Below are 23240 nucleotides of genomic sequence, written 5' to 3'. Positions count from 1 at the left end.
TCTACGTCATGGGGCTCCTGTTTCTGGCCCCTTGCATCTCTGTTCACAGTTCCCTACCGGACACGTTCTATTGCAGCACCGGAAGTAGCTGCTTCAGCCGGTAGAGGAAACTCTAAGAGGAGCAGCAGTGTGTAGGTAAGAAGAAAGCTACAGGGAAGGAGGGTGAAAAGGTCACTGTTTTTGTTTTCTTTTGTGTCTTTGTAAAGTGGTGCCCAAAAATGAAACTGCTGTGGCTGCATTATTAAAAGCACGTATTTCTTACACAGGGGCTGGAAAGACGGTTTTTATGGAAAGGGGGCAGACAGATTTTGACACTTTGTAAGACGGTCTAAAGAGCTACTTTATTTTTTGGGTTACTGGAAATCGACACTTTACATACATATAATTTTACGCTTCATTAGTGGACCGCTCAATCATCAATTGACTTTCTCTGCACCAGCAATGCTAGTGCAGAGAAAGATACAACTCGCCCTGCATTATTTTCAAAGAGAACTTCCCCTATAATGAAGCAATTTCCTTCTAAAATTACATTATGTAAAAGTTCGGAGGGGGCGGGGGTTGGAAAATATTTCACAACCCTCTCGACCCTGTTTTTCTTTCTATTTAGACTAGACAACCTCTAACTACAGTTATTAAACTTCCGTAGACAATCTTGTACCTTTGAAATGCAAGGTGTATCTGTAATGCCTGCTGAGGGTGCGAAGGGGGGGGGGGATCCATTTCCAATTGATGGTTGAGAGTCCCGTAGTGTACAGCTGCGTAAAAACACGCCTGCATATGTTAACATGGTAATCGATCCGGTGTAGTTAGAGGCGTTCAAATGCAGAAGAGAGTTAAACCTAGGTAAATGTATACATTTTTTGTCGGCATAAGCAGTTTGAGTTGGTGCAGTTTTGTATTGACGGCGGAATGGGAAGATCTGATTTCAGTGAAAGATAAACACATGGATTCGGCAGGAGATGCTGCTGTGTGGTGCACGGATTATAATGAAAACATGTTCCTAGTGGGAGATTTCACTCATAATATGAGGCCCCGCTTTGAACCACCTGCATCTTTAAAATGTTCACGGCCTCACACCAAAGAGCTTAACGCAAGGTGGAACATGTCTGATAATGGAACACCCTTTGAAGTGGTATCAAGGCTTAGCCCTGGAAGTCTCCAAATATTGCCCTTGAGCCAGGGATCTGCCAGGGCTCTCCAAACTGACATCCCGTACCAAATGTCTTTAAAAATATGAGTGGCAATACTGCTCTTTGCCAGTAGATATATACCCGGTGTTGCAAAGTAAACCCCTGGGAGCATGGAAGCTCCCAGGATGTTGTCATGGTGACCAACATAATAAAAGAAGCAAGTCGCTTCCGGCTCGCCAGTCACTTCATCTTGAGGCTCCGGTGTTGTCCTTTGTACACGCCATGCTGGCGCTGCGCCGTGGTCGCTGGGTATTTAGAAATAAAATCGTAGATAAAGGGACTGGTTGATTGACCACTGCACAGCAGAACAAATATAGGCAGCCAATGGGTGAGCTGAAACCTAAACCACTACTTAAAAGCTATTCAGTTTTAAAAGCTATTCAGTTTTCTATGTCTAAGCTCCCGGGCAACCCAAGGTTTGGGGCCAGTTAAAAAAAAAATTGCAGGTTTCGAAATTAAGATTTGTTAAACAGGAGCTAGAATAAGCTCATGGCCACCAACCAGTTGCTACATATTACTAAATATTGCGCTGAAAATCTAACTTCGACATAAGGCGCAAACTTTTTTTTTCTCCAATATGTATACCCAATTATGCTTTCATTCTCTTATAGATCTGTCCTTATTCCCTGCTTACTTACCGGAAACCTTCCTTACTCCCAGTCCTGCTCTTCCTCGTCACAGTACTTACCTTTGAGGCCCTGCCTCCACTCCAGGGACCCCTTTTCACTTTCCTTGCTTTAGAGGTATAATACCTCCCACTTACTCATAAGCCCCAGTTATCAATTTCCAAGCCGGAGCATTGGACCCTCCCACCGGGAGAGGAGGGTCGTCAATACTGTGCACTAGGAGTAATGAAGATTACCAGTAAGTAATCAGAGCATTACCTCCACGCCCCTCTTCCTTGTTGCGGTACTTATGAGGCCTACCAAAGCATAGACAACGAGGAGAGGACCCAATGTGACACAGAGAGACATAAGTGCTGCAACACCACTTTATTTCCCCTTAACAATCAGCCCATGCCCACAGACAAAAGCCCTACCCCAACTGACCCATCCCTGGGGTTAAGCTGGTAATGTCTTATAAATGTGCTTTTATCATCCCAAGTAGAAGCCTTGCAAATTTCCTGCAGACACACCACCTGGACGTCTGCAGCCATACCCCTAGTGGAACAACCCTGGACATGTTCCGGGACAGGCAACCCAGCAGACACATATGCCATGGAAATGACAGTCCTTATCCAACGACTGTTGGTCACCACCAAGACCTTCCGACCAGCCCCAGTGTTGCAAAAGTAACAAGAAGACTGTTGGTCCGCCGCATTTGGTCAGTCCTATAGGTACTACAGGAAGAACTCCAGACTCAATGGAGTGCCATTCCACCTCCTCAGAACCCTGAGGATTCTGAAAAAACACTGGGAGAACCAGGTCCTGGGACTTGTGAAACATCAGCAACACCTTAGAAAGAAACTTGGGGTCACAGCGCAACACAGTGGCATCCGGGAGGACACGCAGAAAATGATGACGACACCACAAAGTCCCCACTTCCACCAATCTGAGAAGAATAATAGCATTTAGGAATGCAGTCTTTAGAATGAGGTGCGGATGAGGATGATGTCTGCAATAGGCTCAAAAGGAGGACCCTGGTGAAACTTCAAGACCAGGGGCAGGCCCCATCAAGGAAGATCCTTATTGGAATAGGGGTGAGAAGAAGCCAGCCCCTTAAGGCACCTCCCCACCCAGGCATCCCCTTCCATCCTGCCCTCAGAATCCCCCTTAAGAATCTTATTGGAAGCCTACTGGGAGTGAAGAGAGGACAAAGCAAGCTTCTTGTCTAGACTCTCTGGAGGAACTGAAGCATGGAAGGAAGCCGATGGGTAACGGGGGGGGTGGGGGGTAATGACACACACCAAGCCAGGAAATGCCCCAGTGCCTCTCGTATGTTTTCAAGGTAGACAGCTGCCTTATAGAGTCAACCACTGGGCCCGAAACCCCCATAGCAGCAGTCAACTGAGACCTCGCAATTTCCAGACTGCTCACTGAATCTTCTGACATCGCACCCCAGCCTGCTTGTAGAGGGCAAGGCCACTTCAGAATCAACCAACGGTCCTGATACAAGCTCCATAAGAGAAGGGAACCACCCCCTCCAGGGCCAAAAGCGGGCCACTGGGAGGACCGTAGCCCTACACCCCCGATCCACTGTACCACCCAGGGGAGAAGAGGGAGAGGAGGGAAGAAGAGACCTGTGGCCAGGCCAGATTCAAGGCATCCACCCCCCCCCCCCGCCACCGAGGCCCCTACCACGGGAACATGGAGCAGAAGAGGGGGATCTTTGCTGAAGATGGGGAGGAAAAGAGATCCAGACTTTGACACCCGAACCTGCAACAGATCTCTGAAAAGACCTTGTCCAACAGGACCAGGTCCTGAGAGGGAGTAAACCACCTGCTGAGGTCATCCACCCAGATGCCCCCCCCCCCTGATATGCGTGACTTCTAGTGAGATCAGATGCCCCCACTCCCCCACGATCCCCTCCAGGCAGCTAGCTGAGAGGCCAAGTCATTGAGGGTTCTAGACCCTGAGCCCCTTAGACAGTTCACATAAGCCAAGGCAGTCGTGTTGTCCGTCCTGACAACCACAGCCTGGCCCTCCAGGGACCTGCTGAAAACCAATAGGGCTCGATGAATGGTACACAACTTCTTCCAGTTGGAAGAACGGAGATGCACCTTTGTGGCCCTCAACCCCCGAGGTAGGGGAAAGTTTTGTAATATGTTAGCAGTCTATTAGGCGGCGCTTAATCTTGGAGCCCTTTAACTGTGGGCTCCTACCCATCTATTTCTCAAACGCGGAGGAATACATGTTTTTTTTGTTTATAAAATCACAACTGAATAGCAGACATCTACATGCTTTTGCATGACAATGACATTTGTGTGGCAGTTGCCCTTGGGGCACCAAGACTACAATCTGCGCTTGTCAAAGAATAGGATTCGCTAAAACTGCGTCCGTACTGGCAAAGGAATCAACCGTGGTAAAATTAAGAACTTAATCAAATAGGGATTAGAAGGGCCAGAGCATGGTCCGATACCAAGAGACCTTTGAATATTGTAATGTAACTGGGTGTAGCAAAGTGCAACTTTTACCATTTTTGGGTGGTCCCTCAGTAATGGTTCCTGCAAACCTTTAAAACGTTGCAAACAAGAACCAACAAAACTCTGCAACAGGAGGAATGTGGAAGGCTAGTGGGTAAAGAATAACTCGCCTCTTCCATGTGCTGATGTGTTGAGGCATGCAGATCAGTGGATCTATGTTCTATGTACTAGGCAGCTTCTAGGTATTTGGGCTTAGGTGGGATGTACATCACCAGAATTGACACTGCCCCCCCTTTTTGTTTTTATATAATCCCATCCTGTTACTCTGGATCATTTCCGCTCCACTGACGTGAGTAGAGTTGTGTGTCACAGTGTGATGAGCAGGGTGTCATGATGTAGTGAGTGCATCCAGAGAGGATGGGGTGTTCTGTGGGTGTTTCTTAGGTGATGAAAATGTTGATTGTAGTTGCAAGGATTGGAAGTGAGAAAGATGTGTGGTACCTAGAGGTATTGCATGGAGTAGCTATGGGATGCTTTGAAGGTGGATACAAATGTCATGTTGGAAACTAGTAGCCAGGCAGTTAGTCACTCGCCCCTTGGGATAAATGCCAGTTCTCCACATGAGCATAGCACACTGTTAACTTACTAACAGGATATCTTACTCTCACCAATGGCTAGTTGTGATTGTAAATTGAGTCCTGCCCCTTGGGCTGTTGCTGACTTCACCAGCTTGTGGTCTATTAGGCTAGTTTGTGACTACGACCACGGGTGTCCAAACCTGAATGGTACATGCTCTGTCCTCATGAATTCGTTGTGGCATTGTTTGGGGGCTTTTCACATCATCATCTTAGCTTATGAGTTATTCCTAGAGAACAACTACGTTTTCAGCAACTTTTGGAATGGCACATAGAGTGGGTTTGAAGGAAGATGAAGTTGAATAATGCCAAGAAAAGAGCATCCAAAAGAGGGTTGGATAACCGTGACTAAAGTGTTATGAACAGTGTCAGAAAGGAGACCTAAACAAGAGAAATCTGAATGATGGCAAGAAAATGCAGCTGAAGCAAGAGCACTTTGGCTGAGCAATGTCAAGAAAATGAAACCCAGGTCAAAGTTCTGAATTGGGGCCCAAAAAGAGCACTGAATAGAACAAGAAGAGACTTTAGCCAAGAATGATCTTAAAAACACTACGATAGTCCTGCATGAAGGTTCGTGATCATTTCATGTAGTTTGGGAGGAGCGTGTAGTAACCAGTAGAAGATAGATGGTAGTCCAGATACAGACCAGCTATGAGCCTCTTGGTTGTAAAGTTAGGTACACTTTACTGCACATGTTGTACTTTATATGGGTGCCAGTTATTCATATGCTATATGGAGGTGAGACCAAACCATGCCATCCTCGTGCTCCATAGCGCAGGCCCCCAACTGATGCATTCGGAACACCCACTGTGACAGCAGTTAAACCACCATTCTATCAGCATTCATAGGTGGCCAAAGGGAGAGGACAACGTTCAGAGAGGCACTACATGATGTTAGCAGCAAACATAGGGAGGACAGAATAACTCCACAGTGTATAAAGTATAAAGGCAGTTACGTTGTTTCAAGGTGTGTAGATAATCTCCACTGTGTGTAATACAACTGTACCAGGTATTAAGTTCATAATCTACAGTTTGATAAAAAACAATGTACACACACACTTACTTCACTTTTCCTCAGGCCACACATGCACACACATCCATAATGCACACACATACATGTATAATTGGCTATTTAAAATGCGCTTAATAGAGGTTTCTAAGCGCGAACCCGGGATTCGAACCTGTGGCTCTCTGTGTCTTGCTCGCAAGACGAGCTTGTTGCCACTGAGCTATACTGCCCATGCCCACATACTGACTGCTCACATTCACGCACTTTCATAATAGGTCCCCACACCACCACAACCCTCCTTCCTTAAACTAAAACAGTGAAGGAGTAATGCATGACTTGGCAGGGATCGAAATTAAGATTCGATAAGGAGGAGATAAAAGCAGCTCCTGGTATTCAGCATTAACAGTGACCAGGAGCTGCCACTGGAGAGTGAGGAGCAGCTAGTAATTGGTGTTCTGCATATCTGCTTTACATGTCGTATGGATGTGTCCATATGTTTATTTATAGATTGTCCCAAATGCATTGTTAAATTCTTTTTTTTAATTTTTTTATTTTTTTATTTTGTGGGTTTGTTACAAACCTTTAAAACGTTGCAAACAAGAACCAACAAAACTCTCAAAAAGCTAAAAAACATATGCGGAAACGAACAAGGCAGCCGTCGAGTGGCATCATCTTGATGCATGCAATTTGCTCATTCACCATGAAATTTTAAAAAATAGTGCATGATATCTGATAAAGCATAGTTTTCACACATGCTGATTTAACTAGCCACCACTGATGGCTTTAGTTACTAGTGATTTGAGTTAATCTCTGCCTTTGTAAGTTTTTCCATCATTGATTCCAGGAAGAAAGTTGTTTCAATTGTTAGACTACGATCTGAGTCTTGAAAAAATCGTCTCCACCATTCTTTAATAGACACAGAAGGTTTTGCCAGTATGAACCTTCCAAAGTGCTATATGCGTTCCTGAGTAAGTTTGGAACAAACTAGCGTTAGGTGTTTCAATGTTTCATTGTCTTCTCCACACAGGCGACACATGGTGAAGCTAGAATCCACGCCATTCCGTAAAATCATGCTTTCTCGTGTCGGAATTGGTTGAGCTGGAATTTCATAAATATCGCTCGACGATTTTGATCAGGAAATCTGTGCAGATATGGCTGAGTCTCATTCAATTTTCTCTCAACAATGAGCTTTAGCTTCATTATTCTATGTTTTCTAGACGTGTCACCAGTGTCTATCCAGTCTTGTGACCACAACAATGATTTCACTTTATTTGGATTTTCTTGTAGTAGATTTTTGTCCGCTCCTATGTCGCTTAGGATTTTTTCACATCGGTGGACCCACATGGAAAGAATGGTATCATTCTGATTAATAGTTGACATTTTTAGAATATTATATTGAGGATTTGGAGTTTCAGCGGATGCTTTACGGTATTCATTTAGTGAGTTCCATGTAATCCTCCCATTGATAGATAAGAGACTCGGCTCGTGTCTTATGCAGGCGGTTGGTACGCTAGGAGGTAGATGTAAGACTTTAGACCAAAACGAAGGCTCCAAGGAGGCCCATAATCCAGCTGGGCATCCAAAGGCGCAGTCAGCACCATGGATTAAAGCTGGTATGACTTTTGACTTGTAAAAGGTCAAGACAGGTGTTAATGAGTATTTTCCATATTTCATATTCACGATGCAGGCTTGCGCTGTCAATTGTTTACATTTAGATTTGACTTTTTCTACCCATGGGGAGTCATTAATACTTGCACTCAACACCATGCCTAGATATCTTGATTCGTTTTTTAGCTCAATCGTACCACCATCCAGTTTCCATGTGAACTTGTTTTTTCCAACAGGTTTTTTGTTCCTTTTGAAGGTCTTGCAGAATTAGGATCTCCGATTTTTGGGTATTTACATTTAGTCCATTTAGGTCGATGTCTTGTGCTAGAATTCCGAGTTTACGTTGCAGGCCTATTGGAGTCAGATCTAAGAGAACCAGGTCATCCGCATACAATAACCAGTGAACGTCATTTCCATTCACTTTTGGTGAAAAAGTTTTGGCATTTATGTAGGCGTCGCCCAGATCTGAGATAAATAGATTGAAAATAATCGATGCTAATGGGCACCCTTGTTTTACTCCTCGATATGTTTTTATAGGAGCTGACAAGGTCCCCCTTTTGTCTAGTCTTATTTTTATCTCTGTGTTAGTATGTAATGCTTTTATTGCTAGAAGCAAGCTAATTGGGCATTTCCAATCCTTCATTTTCTTCCAAAGTAGCTCTCTGTCGATACTGTCAAAGGCCTGTGACAGGTCCACGAATGCCAAGTAGATCTTTTTATTTCTTTTTATAGCATCCATCTTGAGTATGTTCAACAGAAGGAGATTTAATCCACAACCTACCCCTTTGACAAAATCCGCTTGTCGGCAATCCAAATGGTTTGAATTTTGTATCCATTCAAGTAGTTGTTTTTGTAATTGGGTTGCAAATATTTTTCCCAATACGTCCAATAAAGCAATAGGCCTATAGCTTTTAGGTTCTGCTCTATTGCCTTTTTTAAATATTGGGATAACAATCGCTGTTTTCCAACTAGTTGGTACGTTTCCTTCGTTGGCAATTGTAGCAAACAATTTTGATGCGAAGTAGGCCCACTCTTCAGGGTTTTGTTTGAGAGTAAAGTTCGTTAGACCATCAGGTCCAGGAGCCCTCCTAGAAGAGGAGCTTCTTTGGATACTCCAGAGAATGTCTTCTTTATCAAATTGCAAGTCCCATTTTGACAGCTCAGGCAAATTTGGATCAGCGGTGGTACTTTTTTTCTCATACACGGTATTCTAGTGCTTGATCCAATCTCATTCGCTCCCATACTTGATTGAATAGCATCTTGCGAGCAATCAATGCTATTTATTATCTTCCAAAACTCAGATGAATTTTTATTATCAGGGCTGGCAAACATAGCTTCGCTGTCATTTTGGTACATAATTGATTTGTGAGAAATATGCCAGTTTTTATATTTTTGTTTACCCTTTTTGATCATCTGCATTTGTTGTTCGTTTTTGAGGAATCTATGTTGCCTCAATTCTTTTCAGAGTTGTTGCTTTCTTTTATGAACTTGCTTGTCAAAATGGTGTTTCGGTTGAAAGGATGGTCTTCTCGTTCCGTTATCTACAGTCATAAACTGTTCAAAGAGGCAGTTGTATTCAACTCTCATTTGTGTCGTATTTGTTACGTACCTGTCGTAAGACTCTGTTAAGATCTTAACTTCTTGAGGTTGTATTCTCAACCGGGACCTATTGGGTTCAACAGTCACCTGGTTGGGCCATTGTTGAGGCTTCCTGACATTCGCCATTTTTAACGACAATTTTAATTGACTATGATCACTATTCAAGTTAGGTGTGATTACCAGCGACAATGTTCGTTGGTATAGACTATCAGATAGAAAAAAATAGTCTATAGTTGAAGACTGCTTCATGCCTCTCCAAGTCTTCTCTGGCGGGATGTCACTCGCGATTGTCCCGCTACAATGGTAACGTTTCTTTCCTCAAGATCAACGCACCATTTTTTTGCCAATTTTTGTATTGGTGTCTTCGGTCCAGATGTCTTCATTTCTTTCACACAGTCTAAATTGAGGTCACCACAGCATATGATGTTTGGATTTCGGTGAACGCTATTTATTTCGTCAATCAAATTACACACCATACCTATGAATTTGTATCTTGCCGCATTTTTATGATGCCAATATAAATTGATGGTATGGATTTGTTTTATAGTATTATTCAACTCATTTTTTGTGGCGATTTATGGAATACTGTATAAATGGAGATAGATTTAATGATTTCTCTAAATTCCAGCCTGAATTTTTCTTGATCATGGTCAATAGTTCAGATGACGGGCGACCCTTAGCTTTTGTTATTGCAGGGTTAAATGCAAGCTCATATGCATCTGACAATGGACATTTTGCCATCCATGTTTCTTGTAAACAGATTGCAGTCAAGTCTTTGCTCCAATTTTCTGTGTCATTGAATAAGTGTACAAAGCCTCTCGTGTTCCAGGATAAGATGTTTGTAATCGGGCCATCGGGCCCTTGTTGGCATTAGCTCGAATTTCCACCTAGAACACCAGCCAACCAATTCCAATTTGAGTTCTTATTAAACTTCTCTGTATCTTCTACTGCATTATTTTCGTTTATTGCAGTATTTACATTTCCATTTATCGTGATTTTAATTTGTTTACTCAGCCTAAAGCATGATTGTTTATTTTCGTCACTCTTTTTCAAGCCGAATTGTTTTCAATTGCTCGTCTGTTTTTTTTGTTATCGATGCTGTTTGGGCAGCATCAGTTTCTACAGCATTTTTTTTCTTGCTTTTTAGTTGCTTCCGCGTCTCCCTTTGTGTTATCGTCGCGGTTCACAACTATATCATGCAAGGCACGCTCTTCATGAATATCAAACCCCAGGGTCAACAAAAAATGGATCGCATTAGTAAGTAGATCACATATTAATCTGGAGTCAATGTGAAGTCGGACTCTGTCATTTTGGTGGTCGTTTACAAATTCCCCAGTTTGGATGTCATTTGATTCTATGGAGCAAAGACCAGGCACATGGTGCAATAGGCATAATACATTATTTCTATTTAGTATTCGGCCATCCTTTGTGTCCGAGATTCGTTGCAAAATCAGCACATATCTTCCAGGTTTTTTGTGATTCTCATGTCGGGGGTTATTTTTTTGTGTAGAGTGTCTCTTTGTTCTATCATATTTATTGGCAGTTGTTATTGTGTTGAGATCGCTCAGACACGCTCCGTTTGCCGGTTCACCAGCTGGAATGTGAGGCCGTTGAATTACACCAGGTTCTTTCTCCTTTACTTCATCCAAAAAGGGCCTTATATAAATTCGGTCCTGCGAAGTTTCATCCACTCTGTAGGCCGCTCCTTGACGTTTTCTTTTTTCATCCATAGTCTCAAATTTAGTCTCTTGTTGAATCGGCTTTGAAACTTTTGAGTCTTCAATGGGTAATATTAATTGACATAGTCTTCCACTTTTTGTGAGGTCTAAACTAGACTTTATCACTAGATTATCCTTGGATTTTGCACTGGTTGTTTTCGGTATTTCATCAGCGGTTTGTCCGTCAATATCTTGATAGCAAAGTTCATCTTCATAGGTGGATAAATCTAGAAGCTTACTCTGTGGACTTTCCACACTTTCAGCCTCAATAATTGTTTCTTACAGGATAATTCTTTCATTTGTGTTTTTGTTTAGGGGTACTTTTTTTTAATGATTTTCAGATGACTGTTCAGTATTTACAAAAACGTTCACTGCCTTGAAATTTCTTAAGAATTTCCTAGACCCCAAATTATTCTGTTTCCTTTTACATTTCTGATTTTTAGGCTTTTTTCTTGTATCTTGGTTTGAGTTGACCAATTTTGGTTTTAGAAATATGTCATAAGTTTTATCCTTACTAGTGATTTGTTCAGATGACATCTCCACACTTAGTCCAATACTACCCACTTCCTTTGCCACGACTGGAGTAATTGTGTCAGTCCCAGTTAGTTCTTTAGGGACATTTGCAGACTTTTCCTTTTCACTTTGTTGGAATGGAGTCCGAATAACTTGTTGACTTTGCATAAGGTCCTCACCAGACCCAATTATGCCGTCTGCATTGGCAGAAGTAGTTGGAATCTCCACACATCGAGGAGCTCTACTATGATCAACTGCGTTCCTCTCCTTTTCAGAATAATTGGCAATAGTTGGATATGACGATACAGAATGACAAGGATTGGCTTTGTTTGTACCGTAAAGTGGTGGACAGGACGAGGCTGTAGATTTGCTTAAAAATGGGAAGTAAAAATCCTGAATTGGCTTGATTCGTACCGTCCATTATTTCTGTTTGAGCTTGCACCATTACCTTGTCTGTTTGTGTGTCTGGTACTAACATTTGGGTGTCAGTAACTCTTGTTGATTGTTGACTCATTTCATCAATATTTGACTTTTGTGTGACATCTAACTCTGCTGGAAGGCGCAGAATTGGAGTTGTCGCTGCTTCTACTTCATCCCTTTTCCGTTTTTGGCTAAAGTTTCAATAGTCCCAAGGCTTCTTTTGTCACTTCGGCTAGCACTCTCTTGTCTTCAGTATTATTTCTCTTTTGGTCTGCTAAGTCCTTTATGGACTGATCTATTCTTTGGATGCTTGCCCATAGTTTATCGGTTACCATAGATCCTTGGGGATTAGTCAGTGGCAGTTTTGAGTTCATCAGGGCAGACAGCGTTGAGAGAACTTTTATATTTTCGCTGAATTGCTCATACAGCTTGAGCATAGGAGCTATCGCTATTGTCAAAGAGGACATAACGAAAGGTCTTAAATCATTTAGCGCCTCCTTGATTAATTTTTGGACATGAGCATCGCCTCTGCTTTGATTTGACGGAACTCTGTTATGCAAATGTTTTGATTTTAAGTTATTCCGTTCTTTCTCTGGTGAGTTCAATAGAGATTTGTCATTACTAGATAACTCTGACCTCTCATCAACACTCAAACAAGAAAGGTTCTTAGATGATATGCTTTTCTCTTGCTCATAGCGGTTTGGTTTTAGAGGAGAGTTCTTGTCAGATTGTCTGACTCTACTCTGTGAACATTCGAAAGGGGGTGACAGGCTTGCTGCCACGCGTCTTCTCTTTCTGGCACCCATCGGCCATTGATGTTGCGGGGTAGATTCCTTGACCGATGCCATTAAAGATGGCTGTGGTCTACAGGATTCACTTTTCAAAGCCTCTAGGTTAGGTTTCATTTCATTGGCTGCCGGTGTTTTTAGATTTAAAGACCCATTTAGTTCAGTCAAGTCTAGCAGCAATTCATTTACAATTGCAAGCGAGTTTCGCCTTTTGGCCGGAGATAGCCAGATTTTACTCGCAGTGTTATTCTTTATAGGGGGAGATGAATCGCGCCGTCGTAGTGCAACGTGACTCGATACAACATCTTTGTATTGTTCCGGTTTTTGCATGGTTGACTTATTATTTATATTGGGTTATTAGTATTATGATTTACGTTTGTCATTTCTGGCGTTGAAGAATTTTCCGTGCTCTCTTTGTGTATTTCGGACTTTTCTGAAGGGTCTGCGTTTATTTCACACAGCGCTGGCAGGAGCATGAGGCGGGAGAGGTCTGCAGTATGACTTTCATGAATGCTGGCCAGGCCTTCTGGACAACCCATCGCGCATTCCAGCCAATCTCCTGTGCACGCCGATGTCAAACGCCTCACTGTAGGCACTGCTACTCCACTCAATGGGTCAGCAGCCAATTCCACAGGCAGCGCCGTGGGCACGGCCAAAATTCTCGGCATCAACAAGGCAAGTGCAGTATCGTCCCCCTCCAGGGCCACGGGGGGGGTCGGCCATCGTCCTCCACCCACGCACGCTCGGCTCATGGTGCTCGCCCAGATCAGCCAGGTCGCGACCATCCAATTCATCTCCTAGCACCTCCACTCCAGTGCACCGGCAGCCAGCCGCTACATCAACACGCACACCGGCAGCATCCACCGCTGACTCCCCCATAGGTGAGAACACATTTGAAGGAGAACACCCACAGGCTTTATGAACGGGGTGGAATCGCGGCATGTTATCACTTGTGTGCGTCGTCTGTGTTGCCCCACTCGCATTATCAGTAGTGTTTACAATATCACTCATGTCTGAATAACTTTCCCGCGGCTTAGTTGATATATGGCGTGGTAGGGAGATTACGCGAGGGGCAAGGGAAGATACACCACAAGGTTTGCTTACTTGAGGAGCCGCTGAGTTCACATGATGTCGATTCGTAAAATCAGGCATTTTTAAGGATTCTCCACGCTCGGTACGACGCAGCTGTAGTCAAGTTAAGGGATGGTGAATTTCTTGAATTAGATGAGTCTCGCGGTTCATGATTGTGCAGTGTTCCACGTACTGGAAGGTGCCTTGCGAGCCCCGTGAACCTCCAGAGACTCACGAGACTCTGCACCGACTCCACGCCGCTCCGCGGTTAGCAGGGGTTTTAAAGTCCACACCCCTCACACAGATGGTAGAAAGAAAAGAAGGCCAAATTCCACCAGCAGCAGGAACTCCAGGAAAAGCACTCGGTCAGAGACTCACGAGACTCTGCACCGACTCCGCCAGTGTTAAATTCACCTAGTTGAGTTTGTCCAGCATCAGTTGGCATGTGGCGGCAAATGTAGCTCCTGGCTGTTGGTATCAAGCTAACCAGGCTCTTCTAGGCTACAAGCAGGAGATTAATAGCTCCAAGCTCCCCTCATTTTCAAACCCTGGGGCGGGGGCATGGCTGATGCATCCACAGATGTTGGAGTCCCCTTTGGCCCCCACCGTTGGTGTTCTATTGTGTTTTTATAGTTGCGTCATTATACTTTACTACGTGGATATGGTGCAGCTGCCTGCCACCGAATTGCAGACTCTGCATGCTTTGTGTTGAAGCTTCTTTGCCATGTAATCATAAGGCGGAACAAATGAGAATGTATTCTAGAGCTGGTACGGCAATGTCGGGTGCCCTCTTGATTCTCAGTCTCCTGTAACTGGCACTGAATGTACTCCATTTCCAATTCTCAGTCCACATGCATACCTCTTGTAGTGAAATGCACATGTCCTTTTGCACCTAAAGCGCTCTCTTGCATACAGACGCTCACACGACATGTCCCCACAATGGCCCTTTGCAGTGCACTGGCATTGTCTGCGTAAGCACTCAAGTCTTCAACTTTCCACATGCAGCTCCTTGTGTTTGGATACTACTTTAAAGGGAAAATTTTACGCATGGTTTAAAGTAACAGAACAGTGCATGTGTCTCTGAGTTAATAGGTATTGAGATGCTTTACAAGTTTAGTTCCGCAATGAATTTGCTACCTTGCATTGTACAGAGATATGATCAAATCTGGCACGTCCCATTTGTAATGAGTAGACTTCTGCACATTTGGAAAGGCAGTGCGATTTATTCTGCAAGTAGTGTTTTATTAAATTTATTTTAATTGCAAATCTGAGGATTGTTTTTGTACATGTGTAATGAAGTCCAGACCTGAACTGCTACAAACGTATCTACCAGAGCTTTCAATATACTGACATTTATATCCTGCTACCTGGTTAATTGTGCATGTTCCGAATGTATTTTCACTGATGTTCTAGAGTGGGATTTAACACTTGTTCTTGTTTTTACAGATCCATCACTGTGACAGAGCTTGAATGAATCGATTAAAACAATGTGGTTGTCGAGGTTAGGTGTTCATTTGACAAGAAATAGCAGATTTACAGGTAAAAAATATTATTGTCCTCATCTGTTATGATGAAAAATCCTGCCATGTGGTCGTGCAGTTCTGAATTGTGTGTAGTGACGGTATTTGAACACTGTTTATCAATCGGCGTAACTTGCCCAAACACATAGCAAAGGTGCTGGAGTATCCTCTTGAGTGAAGAATGGTAGATTTACCCATCTGTTCTGCCGAAAGAGCCCCTTCCACCACTCTGCAGCATCTTTCAGGCCTGGTAGGGGTACTGACAGTGTTCTGGTTTCCGTCCAGGACGACTTGGCCAGGCTGGTCGACTCAGGAGGGGTGGGCGCCCTGATTTTTTAGCTCTGTCAGCGGCATTCGACACCATTGACCACCCCATCCTGCTGTCCTGTATTGCCCAGATGGAAATATCTGGTCAATTGCTGGCCTGGTTTACTTCAATCCTGGCGGACCGCACCGAGACACTTGCCATGTCTCATTTCTCTCTGCTTCTTGCCACTTCAGTTGTGCGGTGCCCCAGGGCTCATCCTTGTCTCCGATTCTATTTAACATTTACATCTGGGCACTTGTGTCTCATCCGCTCCTTCCGCGTCAGGTGCTATTCCTATGCCGATGACACCCATATCCTGATCAGTTTAGATCTTGATCAGTCTGAGGTGTCGTCGTGCCTATGGAGGTGCCCATGGGCCGTGGGGAATTGGATGAACCACAACTGGCTGAAATTGAACAGAGACAAGACTGAGGTTCTGGTGGTGGGCTGTCCTCCTGACCCTTCACTTTGGGTGTCTTTTTTCCTGGCCTTCTTTTCTTTGTTCTCTCCCAGTTCCAGTGGAGAAGGTGAAAACATGAGGTGTATGTTCAGTCTGCATCCCTGTCTATGGACAGTCAAGTTGCAGCTGTCTGTCAGGCAGGCCATTTTCATCTGAAAGTGCTAAAGAAAGTGCTCGCTATGATCCTGCACCCCCTTCGTCCATCGGTGGTAGCTGCTATTGTTCTATCCCGGTTGGATTATTGTAATTCTCTCTACTTGGCACAGCCTCAGGGGCTGATCCGGCGGTTGCATCGCTTACAAAATCTGGCGGCTCGCATTGCAACTGGCACGCCTTACGGGGCCCATATCTCTGATTCTTTGTTCACTACACTGGCTCCCGGTCGCCCAGCGTATTCAGTTTGTATTGTGCATCGGGTGCTACACGATCAGGGCGCAGAATTTCTTAGAGTAAAGTTTACTCGCTACTGCCCCAGGCGTTGTTTGCGCTCTGTCTCGTCTGGTCAGCTCCCTGTACCTTCCTTCCAGCTTGTGCAAATTGGTGGCAGTGCCTTTTCCATAGTAGCAGCTCTGCTTTGGAATGAGCTGCCATTTGACATCGTCAGGGGGGCAGTCTTCAATATGACAAAATGCCCTGCTTTGGAGTGCCTCAGTTAAAACTGCCTCCTGACAATGTCAAGAGCACAGAAACCGGTATGAGGAGAACATCAGTGGCTGAGAAGGTTTACTGTGCAGGGAACTGGAGTGCGCCCCTCTCCTCTTTTCTTTTTTGTCTATATATATATATATATATAAATACCCACAGCCACGGTAGTGGTTGTGTAGTTATTGTTAAGTTGCTGTTTCCATAGGAAGAGCAATTTTTGGGCGGATTATAACTCTGCTCCCCCTGGACTAATCCTCACCAAACTTTGCAAAAAAAAGTATATGGGCCACTCTGATTTTTTTTTTTTGCAAAGTTTGGTGATGTTTGGTCCAGGGGGGTAAAAGTTATAGGGGGGTCCCAAAATGTCTTTTTTTGCCATAGACTGAATGGGGGAAAAATTTTGCGCACGCCTACAGCCCAAACCGCTGGATGGATTTTCACCAAATTTGCAGCAGGAGCTGGAGCTTGGTCCCTAAAGGGTGCTTTTGTACATTTGGTGCCAATCCATGCAGTAGTTTTGTGTAAAACGACCAAAAACTATGTCTAAAAAAATGAGTGATATCTGTGTCCGCTCCGCGGTCACACTTCCCTGCTCGCTCCACGGACAAGATAACGATTGGCTAATCCGTAGCGTCATGTACGCGGACATGTGAGGCGTTCACTGATTGGATGTTCACCAGCAGGAACTGCGTCAGATGGTTTCACTGCGCCCACCATCTTTCATTCGGGTTTTGGTGTACGCGGATATCGCCGCTAACACATATAACATAACACAACATTGCACTTGTTAAACTTATGAAATACTGTCTCGGAAGGTGAGGCTTAATGAGGCTGGGATGGGATGTGGCAGCAGGAAGTAAAAAAGTGGTGTTTTCTTGTCGCCAAAGTCATACGGTAAATTGAAAGTTGATGCTCAATATAGTGTCCATTAAGTACAGGCGAAGATTTACTGTGTCTGTGTTACATTCTATTTAAAATAATATTGCAGTCAGACTGGCCTCCTAGAGTTTGTAATCTGCGGCACCCACCTACACTGTTTGATGGAAACAGCGGGTCTGCAAGTGTATGGGACTACCAGTTCTCATGAATGCATTGAGACATGTTGTTGCAAAGTTAGAATGTATTTCCATTCTGAGCGAAGGTCACTTGCTTTGCTTTTTTGGTTGCGAACTCAGTAGGCCCACGCATCCGACTGAACTCATAAGGGCCAGTTGTATTTTGACCTTGACCGAAAGGGAAAATTCCGTAAGAATGCAGGGAGTGAAAGTTTGCAAAAAATACTGTTTGATAAGGTTATGTATTCAAACAGTTTGTAAGGCACATGCAATATCAGTTGAAGAAGATTCTTTGGTGGAAGTACATTGCTGTCTGAGTTTTACGAAGACAATGGAAACGGTGAATATCGTGTAAGTTTACTTTTGACGACTGTACACCGGAACGTTATTTCTTTCTGTGTAGTTGTGTTTTTTTTTTTTTTTTTACTTATGGAGTGTGCAGATTCTCAGCGTTTGTAGGCTATCACTAGATTCACCCATGTTCAATGCTAATATTTCTTTGCAATGTCATGTATGGCCACATCGATGTGTCTATCAGTTTCCACGTTCTTTTTGTCTTTTTTGAAATCACGATATTTTTTTATTATGTGAGTATTAATTTTGGCAATGTAACTGAAGTACTATCTTTTTGTGTAGTTGTCATTTTTTTCTACTTATGGAGAGTTTAGCTTCTCGGCATTTGTAGGCTATCACGAGATTCACTCATGTTGAACGGTAATATTTCTTTAAGATGTCATGTACGGCCATGTCGATTTGTTTATCACTTTCCTCGTTCTTTTTGTCTTTTTTGAAATTGTTTGCTAAAAGTTGGGTATTGATACATGTTTTCTGACCAGCTATATCCTGCCTTACTGTGATTACCATGGTTTCCAGATGCCAAGTGATGGATTTTTTCCACGGCAAATGCACGTACTCGTAACCGCCTACCTAACCGTCACAGTTTTGTGGGACGATCGGCCAGGACCCGTTTGTCCGTACGCTGCTGTGGCCCTTAGGAGTAACATAACATCTTTTGTGGTGGTGTAGGCCGAAGTTCATGCCGACGTCTTGGAAATCACTGTGTGACCGAAGTGGTTGCTTTATCAAAAATGATTACTTTGTGTATGGGAAAAGAACAACGTGTGCCTCACGATTAACATTTTCAATGACGACCGAAGAAACAAATTTACTATTTGGTTGAAAATGGGAATAGTCCAATGGTCTCAGACAGTTTATTGTGAAATAAAAGTACTTTACAAATTATAAAATGTTACAGTTTTCTTTTAACAGGGAAGAAAATAGTGCTACTGATGATATGTTAACAGGGCTTGCCTTTTGCAGGCTACCATGGAAAGCGAAGAGGGGCCCTGTATGGAACAACCGCCTTCCCTTTCTATGGTGGCCATCTTGGAAAAAGGATTTTGTTTTCTAATTCGGAACGCCAAATCCTCTTTTTTTTTTTTTAGTAGTACGGATTACTGCTTTGGAAAACTAGATTGTTAATGGCATTCATCCCCCAATTGTGGACGGAAATGAGCAAAGAGGCACCAAACAGAAATATGGAGGGGTAGGTGGACGGGGAAAATGTTGTGCGTGTGTTATTATTAAGGTAGGGGCAGTGTTCCTCATGCTCCTTCATTACAGCAGTGCTGCTGTTTCTTGGGGAGGAGGGATGGCCTTAGCTCAGGTCGTTTTCAGATAAATAGTACTTTTGCTAAAAGTATGTACTGTGTACTACATTGTTAATGTCTGAGTACGAATAGGTGTTGGAGCTGTGCAAGGGAAATGTTGAAGTTGCAAGTTCCTACATCAGTAAAAAATGTAGTTCCACACTGTGCACGAGGCATAGATCTTATTGTTAAGTGTGTACGGATTCTCGGACATGTCACCATGCTGTGCGCCAGCATATGGTCATGTGCCATTCTCCGGAAGGTGTGCAATGAAGTCAGACGTTAGTTTACAGTATGGTTATGTGCCACTACTAGAAACCTATGCACTTCAATAAAAAAACTTTGTTAAAGGGACGTTATGGGTAAGTTGGACTACTAAAAACCTATCAAATTCAGTAAAAAAAACTTAGGTAAAGGGATGTTATGGTTCCAAGTAAAACCAAAAACCCCCTGAAATTCACCAGTTATGGTAAGCTAAGCAACCATAACTCCCGCCACCACTGTGCACTGCTAAGACTAACACCCAAGACATCAAAGATGACATCACAAATGTCATTGATGACATCACTGATGACATCACATGTACATTTACTTTTCATGAAAACTCTGTAGAAGGTATTATTATAATGTTGACCAAAAAGTGGCAAGGATCATTGGAATAAATATCAAGTGCAAATTAGTGCATAAAGCAATGCGTTGATATAAATAGCATTCTATTATGAAGTTCTATCCAGTATACTGACGTACTCATGTAGAAACATAGGCATTGTGTGCAGCATATATGCTAGAGGTGCAATATTCATAAGATTACCATGTCGAATAGTGAAATGATAACTGTTTTCTTATTAGAGTTTTGCGTACTGTGATACATGTGATAAGTAGGTAATAAAACCCACTTACTACATAATTGCATTATTATAGACAAAACACAAAGAGACAACAACACATACAAATATGAGTAAATACAAGGAATTTGAAGTAAGGAAAAAAGCAGCCGTAGTAGCAGAAAGTGTTCATATTCTAACTGATTACCTTTATGCAGAGAAATGATTGCTCTATTTTAAAGGTGCCACTTACCCTATGCATATGTATCACATGATTTGACTGGACCATAAGGGAATTACTGTAAGAAAATACTTGAAGGATAAGTCTACAAATAGAGTACTTTTTCAATTTTTAATTCCTATTCAACGTTTCCCTTGCACAGCTCCGACACCTATTCATACTCAGACATTAACAATGTAGTACAGAGTACATACTTTTAGCAAAAGTACTTTTTATCTGAAAACGACATGAGCTAAGGCCATCCCTCCTCCCCAAGAAACGGCACCACTGCTGTAATGAAGGAGCATGAGGAACACTGCCCCTACCCAGTGGTCAAAGTGTACAAAAAGAAGTAGTGGAACTATGTTCCCTGCTGGTCTTCCCCCGCTCTCCACAAACCCCATTGTAACGTCCCCTCCCACACACAATACAAACCCCAAACACTAGCACCTGCTATTTAAGGGAATGTAAAGTGTAGTGCATTGAAAGTGCAAGTTTCAACTTCTTGCTACACTGTTATTTTAAAACGAAACCGTTCCGGAACGGTTTCCTTTTAAAATAAAAGTATAGGAGCAGTAAAACTTAATTTAAAAAAGTAGAAGATCACCGCTGCCAACCGCTCCCGCTCACTTCGAACACTGCCCCTACCTTACAAATAAAACACGCACAACATTTTCCCCCGTCCACCTACCCCTCCATATTACTGTTTGGTGCCTCTTTGCTCATTTCCGTCTGCAATTTTCCTTCTTAGCTGTCCTTCCTAAAAAAATAATAATAAAAAAAAAAGCCATCCGTAAACAAAGTAAATGTTCCTTTTAAGAAGCACCTTTCACAGTTTACAAATATAAATTAAAAAAAATTGCATACACTCCATGTACTTTATGTTTCTCAGTAAAGTACATAGACTCAATAAGATTTTCCAACATTTCCATTTGTAGTTTGTTTTATGCTAATGGGACTATTGTAGCATTCGTCCTCTGTTCCTGGGACTGGAATGGTATAAAGGGCCAGCGGGCCAGCAGGCCAAGTTATCAGCCCAATCGAAGCGAGAGTGCATAACGCGATCTCTGGATCATTACCCCCCATTCCACCCCTAAAATGGGGGATGAATGCCATTAACAATCTAGATTTCCAAAGCAAGAACCCGTACTACTAAAAAAGAGGATTTGGCGTCCCGAATTAGAAAACAAAATCCTTTTCCAAGATGGCCACCATAGAAAGGGAAGGCGCTTGTTCCATAAAGGGCCCCTCTTTGCTTTCCATGGCAGCTTGTAAAAAGCAAACCCTATTAACATATGATTAGTAGAACTTTTTTCTTCTCTGTTAAAAGAAAAGTGTAACATTTTAGAATTTGTAAAGTACCTTTATTTCACAATAAACTGTCCGAGACCATCGGACTATTCCCATTTTCAATCAAATAGTATCTTTGTTTCTTCGGTCGCCATTGAAAATGTTAATCGTGAGGCACACGTTGTTCTTTTCCCATACACAAAGTAATCGTTTTCGAAAAAGCAACCGCTTCGGTCGCACAGTGATTTCCAAGACGTCGGCGTGAACTTCATCCTACACCACCATAAAATATGTTATGTTACTCCTAAGGGCCACACCAGCGTACGGACAAATGGGTCCTGGCCGATCGTCCCACCAAACTGTGATGGTTAGGTAGGTGGTTACGAGCATTTGGGGTGGAAAAAATCCATCACTTGGCATCTGGAAACCATGGCAATCACAGTAAGGCAGGATGTAGCTGGTCGGAAAACATAACAGAAAATACGTATCAATACCCAACCTTTAGCAAACAATTTCAAAAACAACAAAAAGAACGAGGAAAGTGATGAACAAATCGACGTGGCCATACATGACATCTTAAAGAAATATTACTGTTCAACATGAGTGAATCTTGTGATAGCCTACACATGCCAAGAAGCTACACTCTCCATAAGTAGAAAAAAATGACAACTACACAAAAAGATAGTACTTCAGTTACATTGCCAAAATTAATACTCGGATAATAAAAAATTAAATCTCGTGATTTCAGAAAAGACAAAAAGAACGTGGAAACTGATACACAAATCGATGTGGTCATACATGACATTTCAAAGAAACATTAGCGTTGAACATGGGTGAATCTAGTGATAGCCTACAAATGCCGAGAATCTGCATGCTCCATAAGTTAAAAAAAATGACAACCACACAGAAAGAAATAACGTTCCGGTGTAGAGTCATCAAAAGTAAACTTACACGATATTTACAGTTTCCATTGTCTTCGTAAAACTCAGACAGCAATGTACTTCCACCAAAGAATCTTCTTCAACTGATATTGCATGTGCCTTACACACGGTTTGAATACGTAACCTTAGCAAAGAATATTTTTTTCAAACTTTCACTCCCTGCATTCTTACGGAATTTTCCCTTTCGCTCAAGGTAAAAAAACAATTGACCCTTATGGGTTCAGTCGGATGTGTGGGCCTACTGAGTTCACTACCAAAAAAGCAAAGCAAGTGACCTTCGCTCAAAATACATTCTGACTTTGCAACAACAAGTCTCCATGCATTCATGAGAACTGGTAGTCCCATACACTTGCAGACCCGCTGTTTCCTTCAAACAGTGCAGGTGGCTGCCGCAGATTTCAAACTCTAGCAGGCCAGTCTGACTGCAATTTTAAATAGAATGTAACACGGACACAGTAAATCTTCGCCTGTACTTAATGGACACTATATTGAGCAGCAACTTTCAATTTACTGTATGACTTTGGTGACAAGAAAACACCACTTTTTTACTTCCTGCTGCCACATCCCATCCCAGCCTCATTATGCCTCACCTTCCAAGACAGTATTTCATAAGTTTAACAAGTGCAATGTTGTGTTATGTTATATGTGTTAGCGGCAATGTCCACGTACACCAAAACACAAATGAAAGATGGCGGGC

At 42.8% G+C, this 23240-nt stretch overlaps 1 protein-coding gene across 2 annotated transcripts in view; it reads left to right on the top strand.

Moving 5' to 3' along the window:
• AURKAIP1 (aurora kinase A interacting protein 1) overlaps window positions 1-23240 on the top strand; it is a 99618-nt gene continuing 76378 nt past the window's right edge. Inside the window, exons 1-2 of one of the 2 annotated variants that reach the window (XM_069610114.1) lie at window positions 1-135; window positions 15079-15171. In XM_069610114.1, the coding sequence (XP_069466215.1) occupies window positions 15120-15171 (52 nt within the window). In that variant the 5' untranslated portion in view covers window positions 1-135; window positions 15079-15119. The other variant, XM_069610115.1, reaches the window with a different exon arrangement.

This window comes from Ambystoma mexicanum, chromosome 8, assembly GCF_040938575.1.
Source record: "Ambystoma mexicanum isolate Mex_15411 chromosome 8, UKY_AmexF1_1, whole genome shotgun sequence".
NCBI lineage: Eukaryota > Metazoa > Chordata > Amphibia > Caudata > Ambystomatidae > Ambystoma > Ambystoma mexicanum.
This window is presented reverse-complemented; position numbering and strand designations above follow the sequence as displayed.